General features: G+C 28.4%; 1 protein-coding gene across 3 annotated transcripts in view; it reads left to right on the forward strand.

Annotated features, from left to right (window-relative positions):
• Nucleotides 1-14,056, forward strand: part of LOC111690951 — a 40,677-nt gene that overhangs the window by 17,530 nt on the left and 9,091 nt on the right. For 2 of the 3 annotated variants that reach the window (XM_046950056.1, XM_023453562.2), the window contains exons 2-4: nucleotides 9,827-10,160; nucleotides 11,072-11,291; nucleotides 11,367-11,519. In XM_046950056.1, the coding sequence (XP_046806012.1) occupies nucleotides 10,084-10,160; nucleotides 11,072-11,291; nucleotides 11,367-11,519 (450 nt within the window). In that variant the 5' untranslated portion in view covers nucleotides 9,827-10,083. The remainder of the gene's footprint in view (nucleotides 1-9,826; nucleotides 10,161-11,071; nucleotides 11,292-11,366; nucleotides 11,520-14,056) is intronic. The other variant, XM_023453563.2, reaches the window with a different exon arrangement.

The following is a 14,056-nucleotide window of genomic DNA, read 5'->3' on the forward strand; positions in this document are numbered from 1 at the left end:
TTCGACCAGAAATATGAAGAGAAATTCTTGTTTGCCGAATTTTATTTCAGCAAACCTGAATACTTTGTATACCAGCGTACTTTGGAGCACAAAGCTGCAAATTTAAAACGACATTTCCAAACATTCCGCTGTGAATATGTAACGGGGATAAGCGGAAATGTTTGTTTTAAATTAAAAACCCCTTTTATGAGAAAAATATTTTATATCTTCAAGATTCTATAACTGATGACACAAGTCATAGTGGTTTTATGAAAAATGTATCTTACAGTGCTGCTTGTTTCTTAGCTAAGCGTTGTCGTCCTATCGAGGATGGCGCATTTTTCAAGGAATTGAGCAACATTGAACTAGGGAGCCTTGGAGAAAAGAAGGAAGAGGTTTGGGCTATTACTAGTGTTATTCTCTTATCTTCTTGACTTTTATCTACTTAAACTTAAGGAATAGAATTCTGAGCTGTAAATTCTATTCCATATGTTTAGATAAAAGCACTGACAGGAATGTGTAAAAACTGTCGATAGCTCCAAAGTGTTCACATGGATATTAAAGTTCTTCGTGCAAAATTTGAAGAAGCTAGCTCTATTAGTTTTCCACATAAATGAATTCTCTGATATTTTCGGATCATGATAAGTGAAATTCATAACTAATTCTGCAAAATTCTTCGGACATTAGACTCAACGTACATACATTTCGGACATTTAAAAAGACATACACACATACATTTACACATACCAATACTTTAGACTAGACCAGGCAAAACCTTTGAATCGAAAGAGCCAAAATTTACAGTTTACAAAACATGGGTTTTAAAAGAGCTACAAAATGTTCATTTATTGAATTTACTTCAAAAACAATTTTGTTTTAATTATATACATTTTTGACACAATTTTCATATGTATTTTTTTAATATTTGTTATATAAAGATAAACATTTATTAGAGTTGTGCAACAGTGATATCACATGCAGTGATAAAAGGCATTTGCCATAATCTTCTCTAAATATATAAAAGAGTAGCGTTACTGACTGACTGATTCATCATCGCACAGACCAAACGGCTGAACCTAGAATCATGAAATTTTGACTGTAGATGTGTTTTTGGTTATGTAGATCCACTAAGGAGGGATTTTTGGAAATTTGTACATTTACGTGTAAAAAGGGAAAAAACGGGTAAAACAGTTTTTTTTAACTATCTTACACAATATTAGTGATACAAGAAAAATTTTAAATGCATCGCATCTACTCTTAAAATGAGCAGATGGGTGTCTGAACTTTTTTGAAATTCGTACTTTTAAGGGGTAAAAATGTGTAACAAAGGTGATTTAGGAACTTTATAACTTTTGAACTAATTAACATAATAAAATTTTTCTAAACATTTTGGATACATCTCTCAAAATTATGAGATACCTGTTTCGTACTTTTTTAAAATTCAGTCCTTTTAGGGTGTAAAAGGGAGAAAACTATATTTATGGTACTTTTTTAGCACATTAAGAAAACTTTTGAATTATTCCTATTAATTTACGGACTAACTCTGTAATATTTATTGTAATAAAATATTCGCTATTTCACTAAGGAAAAAAGTACCAAAAAGAAAAAAACGGGAAATTAAATTTTATTCAAACTCATTGGGCCAAATTTTATAAAATATAAAAAAGTAGTTTATTTACTCACACAAAATAATCTATTGGTATAGTATTTTGGAATTTAAGTACTAAGTCCTATATAGGATCAAATTCGAGTATATTGGTTGGTACCTTTTTGAAAGCACAATTTTTCTGGAACAAATGAATGAAGATTTGAATCGTTTGAGTTTTTTAATACGGAACATTTTGTAAACTTAATTTACGAAAAAGTATATTTCTAAGCTCTTTTTATTAGTACTTTCCACTTAGGTAAATTTTTTTCCACTTTTGGTACTTTTCCTTTCTTCAAATGATACTCTATGTATGTTCTTTTATATGAATTCAAAACACATGATTATTAAACATGATTATTAAACATGCCTAAAATTTAAAAACTATTTAAGAATTATAAATATTTCTGGAAAAAAATTCAAAATAAAATATTAAAAATAACTAAAATAGAAAAGTAGGGCAGAAAAATTTTTTCAACCAATAAAAAAATTAATAGAATTATTACACACGTAGGTCTTAAGACAAATAAAAATTAAAGAAAGAGAAAAACATGTTAATTGAAAATAAACTACCGATAATTTTTTCTGTAGATTGTAGAACTGCCTGAGGGACATTGATTGTTTGCCATTATACTGTATTGTGTGCCAAGGAACTGTGATGTTCATGGTAATGGGGTTGATATAGATGATAAAATCAGCCATTTGTAGGACTGGATAGACGAAGTCTAAGGATTCTGATAGGGATATTAGGAAGGCAACGTTTTCTGAATTTATTTTTTATCCTTTTAGCCTTCTTTCTAGTTTTTCGTGTAGTGTTTTTGATTTTCTTTTTTTTCGAATCTTCACTCTTTTGGAGGGAATCGCAATTGACTTTAAGGTCTCCGAGTGGAAATGCATCTCATTAAGGTCCACTTAAGTTGGCTACAAAAACTTACATGAGAATACAAATCATTTAAAATTGGTAATAGTTCTAGGTCCACTTTCTTATGTAGCATTATCCCATTTACATATTTCATTAATAAGCATATAAGGATAAAATCCGACATAATATATTTTGTGTATCGATAAATCATTCAGCAAAAATTTTTTTGGATCATATCTCCTATTAAATTTTTGTTAAATGATGGCACCCTCATTAAGCAAGCAAAATTAATTGAATACGTATCTAAAAATATTTAGAAGAGCTTTTATAATAAGTAGCTTACTGCTGGATAGTATTTAATATTCGGCAAAGCTAACTTTTTCATTTTTCAAAATACATAAAAAATATTAACTATTAATAAACACAACAAAATTGCTGTCTTTGCTTTGCACGAGTTTGACATTTGTGCACGCATACAATTTTATTACATTTCTATTTTTTTAGGCACAACTTCACAGTATGTTATACATATATTTATACATATTAGAGTATTCAATTATTCGGGGTTTAGTCTTATTCGACAAATAATTATTTGGGGTTTTAAGTTGGCCGGTTAATAATCGGATAATTCAAAATTATTCGGTTAATCGAATAAGAGGAAAGTGTATGATGTTTTAATAGTTAATTCATTTCTACAATATTTTTCTTCCAATAACAAACAAAATTAAAATTTTCCACTACTTTAAATTCTATTAATTTTTTTTTCTCAAATATTAGAAATTATTTATTTTTATGTTTTTGAGATTTATCAACGAGTTCCAGAATTCATACGTTCCAATGAACTAGTGTATAACTAAGTATTGCTGAAGAACTTATTAGAAATACTATAGAAACTGTTCCTCAAAACTGGATGTAGAAGTAAAGGCGATATCATTATTTTTAAGATTTCTTTTCAGAAATCTGAAATGATTTTGCATGAACCCATTTTGAGAAGTAGATAAGTCAGAACAACTTATTGCAATGTTTCTGATGTATTGTTATAAAAATCAACCAATAAATATATTTTATTATAAAAAAGTAATTAAGAAATTAATACAGAAAGTAAATTTATTGTAAATCAAATATGTATGTATAGTTGTACATTGTCGACTATATGATACCCTACACTAGTCATTATGTTAAAAAAGTAGATAATTTAAAAAAATAAAGCATTTAATTTGTTCTTTAACCTATTGTGGGATATTTTTACGTATTATTGACAAAAAAAAAGAGATATTCTATATTCGATACGGACGGACAGACGGACATAGCTAAATCAACTCAGAAAGTGGTTCCGATTGGTATACTTTAAGGTGAGTCTGGAAACAATATTTTTGGGTGTTACAAACATCAGCACAAACGCATAACACCCCCCCACACTATAGTGTTGTAGGGTATAAATATTGAATTTGTATAATTTTATTGTTTAATAATATGTTTTTCTTAATCGTTTAATTGACACAAATTATTAGGTTTATTCGTTATTTGAAATTTGGCAACTTTCATTTATTCGAGCGATTAATCGTCGACCGACGATTAATCGTTTGAATTCCCTAATACATATGACTTTATTCAGCATTTGTTTTAAGTATGTTATGCGTATATTTTTATGTTAGCAAGATCAAAGTTTATATAAAAATAAAAATATTACGGTATGTAAATAAATATGTAATTAAATAAAACTAAATGGTGTAAAATTTTAATCAATTTGTATAGCGGGAATTCGTCTAGAGGCCAGTTTAAGAATTTTAAATTTTATTTATATTCCAGAGTAGTTAGAAACAATTTTGTATTATTAGAACATGTGAATAATATTTTAATAGAATTTATAAGTCAATGGAAATTGACTAGGCATATACTATACTTGAGGACAGTAAAAAGACGACTGTCTTACAAAGAGGACACTAAAGTTACGACTGTCTTCATTCTCGTTTACAAAAGATGCATTCGTGACGAATGAGCCAAAACATACGAATTACGATCATCCAGGTGGTTAACTAGTAGTGGAAATTACTGTCTTTTTCGTATGCATTGATTCATTATCGAACTGCTGGGTAGGTACTTTTTCACTAACACATGCTTAGAGTTAGGTACTGCTGTCGTCGGACTACTTAGTGCTGGTTCACACAGGGATTTTTGTGTATGAGGGAAAGAGAAAATATATCAACCTACTCTTTATCGACATACAAAATGCAAATTTCCCTGTGAACCGCCACTTATTATAAGTATGTCAAAAAGAATCTAGTGGCATACTCCATTTTAAAAACTTGGATCAAAATCGGGAGATATTGCGTTTTAATGTATCGACTGTTTATGAGGTGATTTTTTATTTTTTGAATTTTTAAAAAAGCTTTCACGCATAGAAATGTACATATATAAAAGAAACTAAATTCTATTGTAATTAATCATGTATATAATTTGTTTTTCATAAGAAGTTCATAAAAGTTCGTGAAAGTTTTTTTATTTAAATAATCAGAAACGGCTTAAACTTTCAAATGCAATATATGTAGTTTTTGACTCAACTTTTCTAAACGGAGTATGTCATTAGATTCTACGACCGAAAATGAAGTTCAGGTTTTTTAACGTTTTACTGTGTCTGTTTTTATACCCTACACCACTTTAGTGGGGAGGGTATATTGGGTTTGTGCTGATGTTTGTAACATACAAAATATTCGTCCTATACCCACCTTAAAGTATACCAATCGGCTTAGAATCATTTTCTGAGTCGATTAAGCTATGTCCGTCCGTCTGGCTGGCTGTCCATGTAAACCTTGTGCGCAAGGTACAGGATGAAATTTGGCACACACGCTTCTTTTGCCCCAAGGACGAAGCCTATTGAAAATGATTAAAATCGGTCCATTATTTCGACTAGCCCCCATACAACCGTACCCCCCAAATAGGGCCTTTTGGCTTATAATTAATTTAAATGAACTATTATGTTTACAAAAGTCGACAAAACTTAGTTTTATAGAACTTTAAATGACACTACCGATTTTTGCAATGATCGGGCTTCATTTGACCCTATCCCCCATACAAACTCCCCTTCAGAAAATGACTTAAAGGTCAAAATTCACTTACAAACACTAATAACACTTTTAAATTGTACATAAATAATATTGAAGAAGACTTAACTCTCCCTACCAACATTTTTAAGGATAGGGCCATATTTTGCCCTGCTCCCCTTAAGCCCCCTTAAAAAATCTCTTTTTTGCTTTATTTTTTAAATAATCCCCATTTTTAACATACATACTGACTGGTGTAGGGTATAATATGGTCGGCTACGCCCGACTATACATTCATACTTGTTTTATTTGAAAACATTAAAATAAAAACATTTATGTACTTTGTATTTTTATTTTCAAATAATAATTTTTCACATCTGTGGTAACTTATAATATGTAAATGTAAATAATCTAATAGTTTCGCAGATATATGAAATTTTGTATTTATTTCAGATGGGATTCAATACCCAAAATGATATTTAATATTCTGATTAAACAAAATTTTGTATTTAATTCAAATGGGAGATGCCACGACTCCTGTTGCTGGTCCGGACTTTTTGTCCTAAATAATCGTATTGGCACTAAAGTGGCGAGTGGAATATCTATTTCTAAAAATATTTTTTTATTTAAAAATAGCATTTTGATTTCTCTATGCTTTAATATAAACAATAAATTGTGATAAAAATTTGTTAATTAGAGACATTAAGTTAAAAATATTTTTTGGGAACTGAACGAACTCATTGTTCGTATTTAACGGTAATTTTATTTATTCAGCTAAATAAAATTGTACAATTCGTATAACAAAGATACGTGTTGTTTTGTCCATGTCTAGATATATATGTAAGTATGAGTTAGTTAAAAAAAATCAAAAAAAATTTTTGATGGCACATTCAGTTATTGTGGTTCTCACCTAAATATTTAGAAAAATATTAAAAATAGTATTTATAAGTATATGTCATATTTAAACAAAATTGCACATAATTGTAAAAATAATTCAAATTTAGCGAATTAAATACATACCAAAACCATGGTATAAAGAAAACAAGGTAAATCCGTTCTCCCTCAATTAATAAAAGTTTCTTAAATAGGAATTATTGAAATTTATTTTTAGTAGTAGGGAAAATCATTTTTAGGAAATTGAAAATAAAAAATTGCGTATAACCTTTAAATTAATCATTTAAAGTTGTGTGCACTAAGGATATTTTTATAAAAAGAGTTCAGCTCATAAACGACCACACTAATCCCAACAAGTTCTTGCGGACGGACCTCGCTGGTTTCAAATTTGCTTGTAAGTAGTGCTGGAGATTCTCCCTGAAAACATTATTTCATTACTTCTTCTCGGATGCACACTGTCAAACATGTCCAAGTAAAAAAATTATATGAATCTTCGAACGGCAGTAACGTTCTAAAGAAGATGTCTTCCATTGTCATTTGTTTGCAAAAATTCAACGTAAATAACTGCAAGAGGTGTTATATTGGGGTTTAATGCCAATAAATCACGGCTGAGCATTTTTATAAAAATATCGTTAGTGCACACAATTTTAAATGATTAATTTAAAAGTTATACACATTTTTTATTTCTAATTTCCTAAATATGATTTCCCCTACTACATGTGTGGCAACGTTTTTCTTTAATTGTTTACAAAAAATACATTTCAATAATTCTTATTTACGTCAAAAAATTTTTCATTGAGAGAGAACGGAGTTACCTTGTTTTAATTATACCATGGTTGTTCCAGATAGTAGTACATATAGGCGAAACTGAAGGGGTTTTCAAAGAAAATTTTTTTTCTTTTCACACATAAGAGCTCTGAGATAATAAAACAAACATGTGAGAACTAAACGCACTTACTAAACTTCAAATTATCTTCGCAAAATTGCGAGGTTATTACCACTTATTAGTTTTTCTTATCACTTAACTTAATGTTTATTATTTTTTGCTATACTTGAAATTACATTTCAATACCTTGTGCAAGTGGAAAAGAGATAGATGGTGGATCTTTACTGTCATGTTGTTGCTATTTAGTATAGTCAATGTAGCGAAAAACCTTGGTTGTTTGGAACGGTTTATTGCAATTTCAAAAAAATCGCTATAAGCCCGGAAATAACCAAATTATAAATAATTTTCATTAAATTACATATCTATAAATTGAAAATTATAGAAAATTGTTTATTATTAATATATTTTTATATCCATTAATATAATAAATAATTGTTTAAATAAATTGAGTTATAAATTAATTAAATAATTTCTCAATTAATTACTAAACTATAGTCTAGATTATAACCTATAGACTAGACTATAAACAATACTATAAACTAGAGTATAGACAAGACTATAGACTAAACTATAGCTTGACTATAGACTAGACTAGCGGTTCCCCCGGTTTTTACTTCGCGGACCCCTTGAGGAATTTATTTAAATTCGCGGACCACCATACATATTTTGATATCTTATTGTTCTAAATATGTAATTGTTCATCCGAAAATTGTCATAGTCCATAAATTCCAAGGTCAAACAGTAGATATGTCATTTCTATAAAATATTCCCGTACATTGAGAATAATTAATATTTCAAAGAAGTTTCAATTGCCTGTTTTTGAAGATAGAATGACTTCATTGTTAACATGATGTTTAATTTTATGATCGTGAGATCTTTCACGTTCACTTTTCTTTAAGGTAACGAAAAGGTTTCTTCATTAAATATCGTCGACATGTGATTAAAGAGTCATGTTGCAAATTTTTTTTGCGATTGCAGACGGGTAATCTGAGTATGTTAGCTAATTTTTCGGGAAAATAATATAAGAAAGTTGAACTTCTTCGATATTGCTGCGGAATGCGTTTATCCGCATAATATATGACTTGAACTCTTTGCGAAAGTACTGTGAATTTTACTGCATGGTTTTGACTATTTATGGATTTTCTGATGTTAATTTAATAATTACCTGGATTAACGTATTGAAGACGAATAAAGAGTCACCTCTGTTTCGGAAATATATTATTTTAGTCCTTCCAAACAAGAACACTTTTGTTTACAATTTGACAAACTTAAATCTGCGATTAGCTTGTCCTTGAATTATGAAATGTGGCCTAACTTCATACTCCGAGATAACAGTATCTCTTATTTAATTGTAATTTGGGAACCGTTGGACTAGACTGCAAACTAGACTATAGATGCATATATTATGTAGTATAACTATAAATAGTATGTTGTTACATAACAAAACAAATAACAAAAATAATAATTATCATTAATTTACGCAATTGCTTGAATTTCAATTCAATGTCACAACTTTGTCTCAGATTTATATTTTATAAAAAATAAAAGAAAACCAGTCATATAAGCGACTATTCTTTGTTTATTTTTCAGAAAATAAACAAAGAACAGCTGTCATTGACGCTGTTTGATCTTACATTTGGTTTGCAAGATCAAATAATTATTTTACCAAAATGACGTTAATTATTTGACTTTTGGTGTTCACATTGATGAAACAATGAGAAAATATTTATTTGCCAGCAAATCAATTTTTACGAAAATCATCCGCATTGCTGTTTGTTAACAAAAAATATTTTATGTTCAGATGCGACAAACAAAGTTTTTTCAATCGTGTTATATATTAATATTATACACTTTTATTATAAAAATTTAATTTTAAACCTAATAAAATTAGTTAAAATTAAAACAAATTTCCAAATTGTTTTTTTCTTGCATGAAAATATACGATATACTGTGGCTGCAAAACATGTGTGTGTTTGAACCAAATTATTTTTGCACTGTTTGATAAAACAATACCATCAAATATTTATTCAAGTCTGAACATGAAATAAATATTGCATTTGTTTGACGCAACTTTATAAATATTTTATAACAAATATTTGGACCAAATATTTTACAGGTCTGAACTTAGCTTTAGTCAAATATTTGAAAGGTGTAAACGTTTCATTAGTGAAAGTCGTAGAAAAATCGAATAAATTGAATTACTTATCTTACATAATATTGACGAATATACATATGTATGAATGTGTACATATGTTTATATTAATTATTAAGAGTAATTGGGGAACTAAAATGATACTTTAGATTTAGAAAAAGTAATTTATTTGTTTCAATAAATTTAATTTAATTTTTAGTCGCCCTTGACTGTAGAAAATTTACAAAAACGATTTATTTAATAATTACCTTGCACTTATAAATATCAAGATTAATATTAAGTTGCAAGTAGAATATTAAATTGTTTGTATTTTCTGTAAGCATTTATTATTTATTCATTTAATGTTTGTTTTTTTATAATATTTCAGTGGAAATTATAATCTCAGATCATTGAGAACGTAATATGTATACATGATACATGCGAATAAATAAGTCCGTGTGTACGTGTTTTCTTCGCTGTGAAATCATCAAGTTATTAAAAGCTTCAAATGTTCTAAAGTGATCCCGGCTGACATTAGAATTTATTTAAAGCGGACTACGTTGTGATTGTTTTAATTATTTCATTTATTTGTAAATTGACATTTATCATTTTTATTTCTGTCAATAAAAACAACTAAAAGTGGAAATGTTTGTAAACAATTTGTTAATTGGTTTGGCGGTTTTAACACTTTTAAATACGGTTAAGTCGGATGATAAATTTGGGTAAGTACAATAAAACTGCAAATAATTTACCAAAATGTTACTTCTATTACAATATTGTTTTCGTGTAAAAATTTCCCTCCAGATTCAAGACCTCCTAAAATCTTAAATGTTTGTATGTATGTATGTACGTATGTATGTATGTATGTATGTATGTATGTATGTATGTATGTATGTATGCATGTATGTACGTATGTATGTATCTCCACACATTGTCAAAATAACACCCCAAACACTGAACACTAAGAAGTGAAACGCTGTCATTTATTTACAACAACAACGTTTCGCTCTTTTCACAGACGAGTTCTGTGTAACTCCAACACATATGTAAGAAACTTACTCTCTCTCCAAACTTCAAAACTTTGTCGCGAAAATTCGTGGCTTATAGAACTTGAAAATATTTTTTATCACTTAACGTTATATTTTATTATTTTTTTGCACACTTTAAATATATTTAATAGCCCGAAAAGATTTAATTTTTTACAAACGAAAAAAAATATTTTTTATTTGTTTGACATTTAATTTTTGTTGTTGAAATTAAAACGAAAAAAGAACAATGTTGTAAATTTTCGTATGGTACAAGAAAATAATATTTCAACTAACTTTATTATTATTTCAATATTGCAGATTAAAATGCAAAGATACGTTCATATAGTGTTTATTGATAAATTATGTTGCAAAATATTTAAAGAAATCTTCTAAAATATAAATTCAAATGAAATATTTTTTTTTTTTAATTTTTAAATCCGATTTTTTGCAACTATGTTGGCTTGATAATTCTACTAATACATTCTTAGAGTTAGGTACCGACTGACAGTAGACTTAGGTACTTTTTGACAGCGTTTCATTTCTTATTTATTCTTTGACCCCAAATTTCAAAAAACTATACTTATATTCTTTTCTTATATCGATAGACAGCTGGATATTTTACGACATTCAAATGCAAATTTTAATCAACCCGTTAAACGTGAAATAAAATCTAGGCATCGAAGAGACAATGAAGATGAGTCTGATGTCGGTTGGTCAATAATAAATGAAGAAGTTGACACAGTTATTCCTTTACTATTAGAACATTTGCAAAAACTTCAAATAGAGCACTTACAACTACCCGACATTAAAGAGAATCTATCTGTGGTACGTAACGTATTATAAAATGACGTTCTTCGTCAACCAAGCCAAGAACAACATATTTCAAACTATTTGTTTCAGAAGCCTCTCTTTTTAACATACGAAGCTGGACTTTATCTTACAAATGGGATCGTATACAATGTTGCTGGTATACAACGTTATGGGCCGGCATATATGACTTATGAGGATAAATCATTTTTAACACGATTTTATTTGAATATAAAAAACTTACAGGTAAGATTGAAACTATTTTTCTGAAAGATGGATCCAAGTGAAACAAGAATCTGTTTTTAAAATTTGCAAAGCACCTCCAAAACTTTGAGATACGGGTAAAACCTTATTCACTTATAAGTCAGTAGAAGACGCTGAGGTCTTTAAAATGACATATATTTGTTAAAGCAACATGAAGAAATATATTTAAATTACATTGGCAAACATAATACAGTAGTTTTCCGATTTAACGACCATTCAATTCTACGAACATCGCATTTAACGAACAAGCTAATTTTTCCTATTGACTACCTTAAATAACGAACTAAACTTGTTTTTGTACTCTGTTTAACGAACTAATAAAAATATTATTATTTAAATGAAGATAAAATTGCATTTATCAAAAATAACAAATAACCTAGGTTGTAGCAAGCGGTGTTTTTTACCCAAAACTGTAACACATTCTGGGTTCTTATTAAATTTTAGTTCGATGTAGCTATGTCCGTCCGTCCTTCAGATAATCACTTTAACGCTTAATACTCGCTAAACAATACGAGTACGCCGAGTACTAACCGATATCTATAACAAATTTTATGGGAATCGGTCCATAATTGACCTTACCCTCCATATCAGGCAACCTTAAGAAAATTACTTCAACGCTCATTACTTGCTTAAAAATACGAGTATAGCGATGAACTTCGAGAAATAACTTTAAAGCTCATGACAGAATTAAAAATACAGCGATAAAATTCGACACAAATATGGTTTGAAGGTGGGTATATAAGATTCGGAATTCTGTGTTTTGTGCTACTTTTATAAAAAAAGAATTAATTTTTATAAAATACATTTAAAAAATATTTTATGTACCTATTTTTAATTATTTTCCTACCAAAAACCCACATTTTACTTAGTACTGCATATAACGAACTTTTCAATTTTACGAACAGGCCTGACAACATATGGGTTCGTTAAATCGGAAAACTACTGTATTGATTTTAGTTTTGAACCGTTTTCATGTTTCAACATGTTTTTCAAAGTATTTTATATAGAAACCGTACTATTTATAATTGATTAGAAAATCCTATATATGTATTCATAAGTAATGCGGACCCTCTTACAAACCCTCCTTCAGATAATGACTTTAATTGCGCAATTCTAATTATTATATTAATATCACGATGAAATTCAGCACAAATATAAATATAAACTTTAATTACGTTTTAATAATATAACATTTAAATTCATTTTTACTTTATTTCAGAAATATTTTCTGAATTTATTGACAAAAAAGGATTTTCTGAAAGAAGGTTATATGGGGGAAGGTAGGTTAATATGGGCCTATCCATATAAATTTTTGTAAATTGATTAACGTGGTGAATGAGATCAAATGAGTTTTGCTCAGTTTTGCAGATTTTTGGTGTGATACAAGAACATTTAACATATTTATGAGCTCAAAAGCCATATTCGGGGGTGCGATTGTATGGGGGCTATGCGAAATAATTGTCCGATTGTAACCATTTTCAATAGGATTCGTTCTTGGAAGAGTATGTGCCAAATTTATCAAATTATCTCGCAAATTGCGACCTGTAGCGTGCGCATAATGTTTTTAATTACACTAAATTTGAAACATAGTTATGTATATAGGTGTATGGTGTGATATACTATATTCTTTTCGAAAACTTGGATAAGAAGGGACAAGAAGAGGTATTTTGAAAATAGTGCGTCAATTATATTATAAAAGTGTTGTAGTTTTATCGAATGATAATATACCTACCCCATTATTCACAAACAAAATTTTTATTTTATAAAAGGTTTATAAAACAAAATTTCCATACAAAATCTATTTTATAAACCGTTTATTAAATAAAAATGTTGTTTGTGAATAAGGGGGATAATATCATTATATTTAATTTCGCTAAAATTTATAAAAAATAGTACGAAAGATTTTCGAACTTTCGTCAAAATAGAAAAGGGTTTTATTAAGTAATATTTCGTATTTTCCCCAAATTTTTTGTAAATATTATATTTTTTATTATATTAATTTTTTCGTAAAGTTGAGCATGGATTATTTTCAGTGTACTCAAGCAAAACCATTTCTGATTAAGCTTTTAAAGTGTTTGAAATATGTATTATGCAGCAAAGTTCGAAATAGGAGAAATGGCGAAAAAAAAACAGGAAAAAATTGTACTTCAATAATTTAGACTGATTTTTTTCTTTTTTAAGTAAAAATATTTTAGACGATGAGTTTTTAGTTTCAGAGATATGTGTATTCGAAAGTCCACCCCTAGAGGGAAAAACATAAAAAAGAAATTCAAACTAAATGGTAAAAATATGTAATTGGTAAAAATATTTGTTTTTGAAAAATGTTTTTGCAAAACATCATTAAAGAGGGAAAGGTACCTCTCTGACGTGATTTTCTTAATGAATGTTCTACAACGTCGATTTCTGAAATGATACAAAATATATTAAAAAAAATTAGGTAAAATTAGTACTTTATGCTTTAAGTCAAAAATTATTCTTTCTCCTAAGTTAAATATGTATATTATAGGTTTACCTAACTA

The sequence above is a fragment of the Lucilia cuprina genome, chromosome 4 (assembly GCF_022045245.1).
Source record: "Lucilia cuprina isolate Lc7/37 chromosome 4, ASM2204524v1, whole genome shotgun sequence".
NCBI lineage: Eukaryota > Metazoa > Arthropoda > Insecta > Diptera > Calliphoridae > Lucilia > Lucilia cuprina.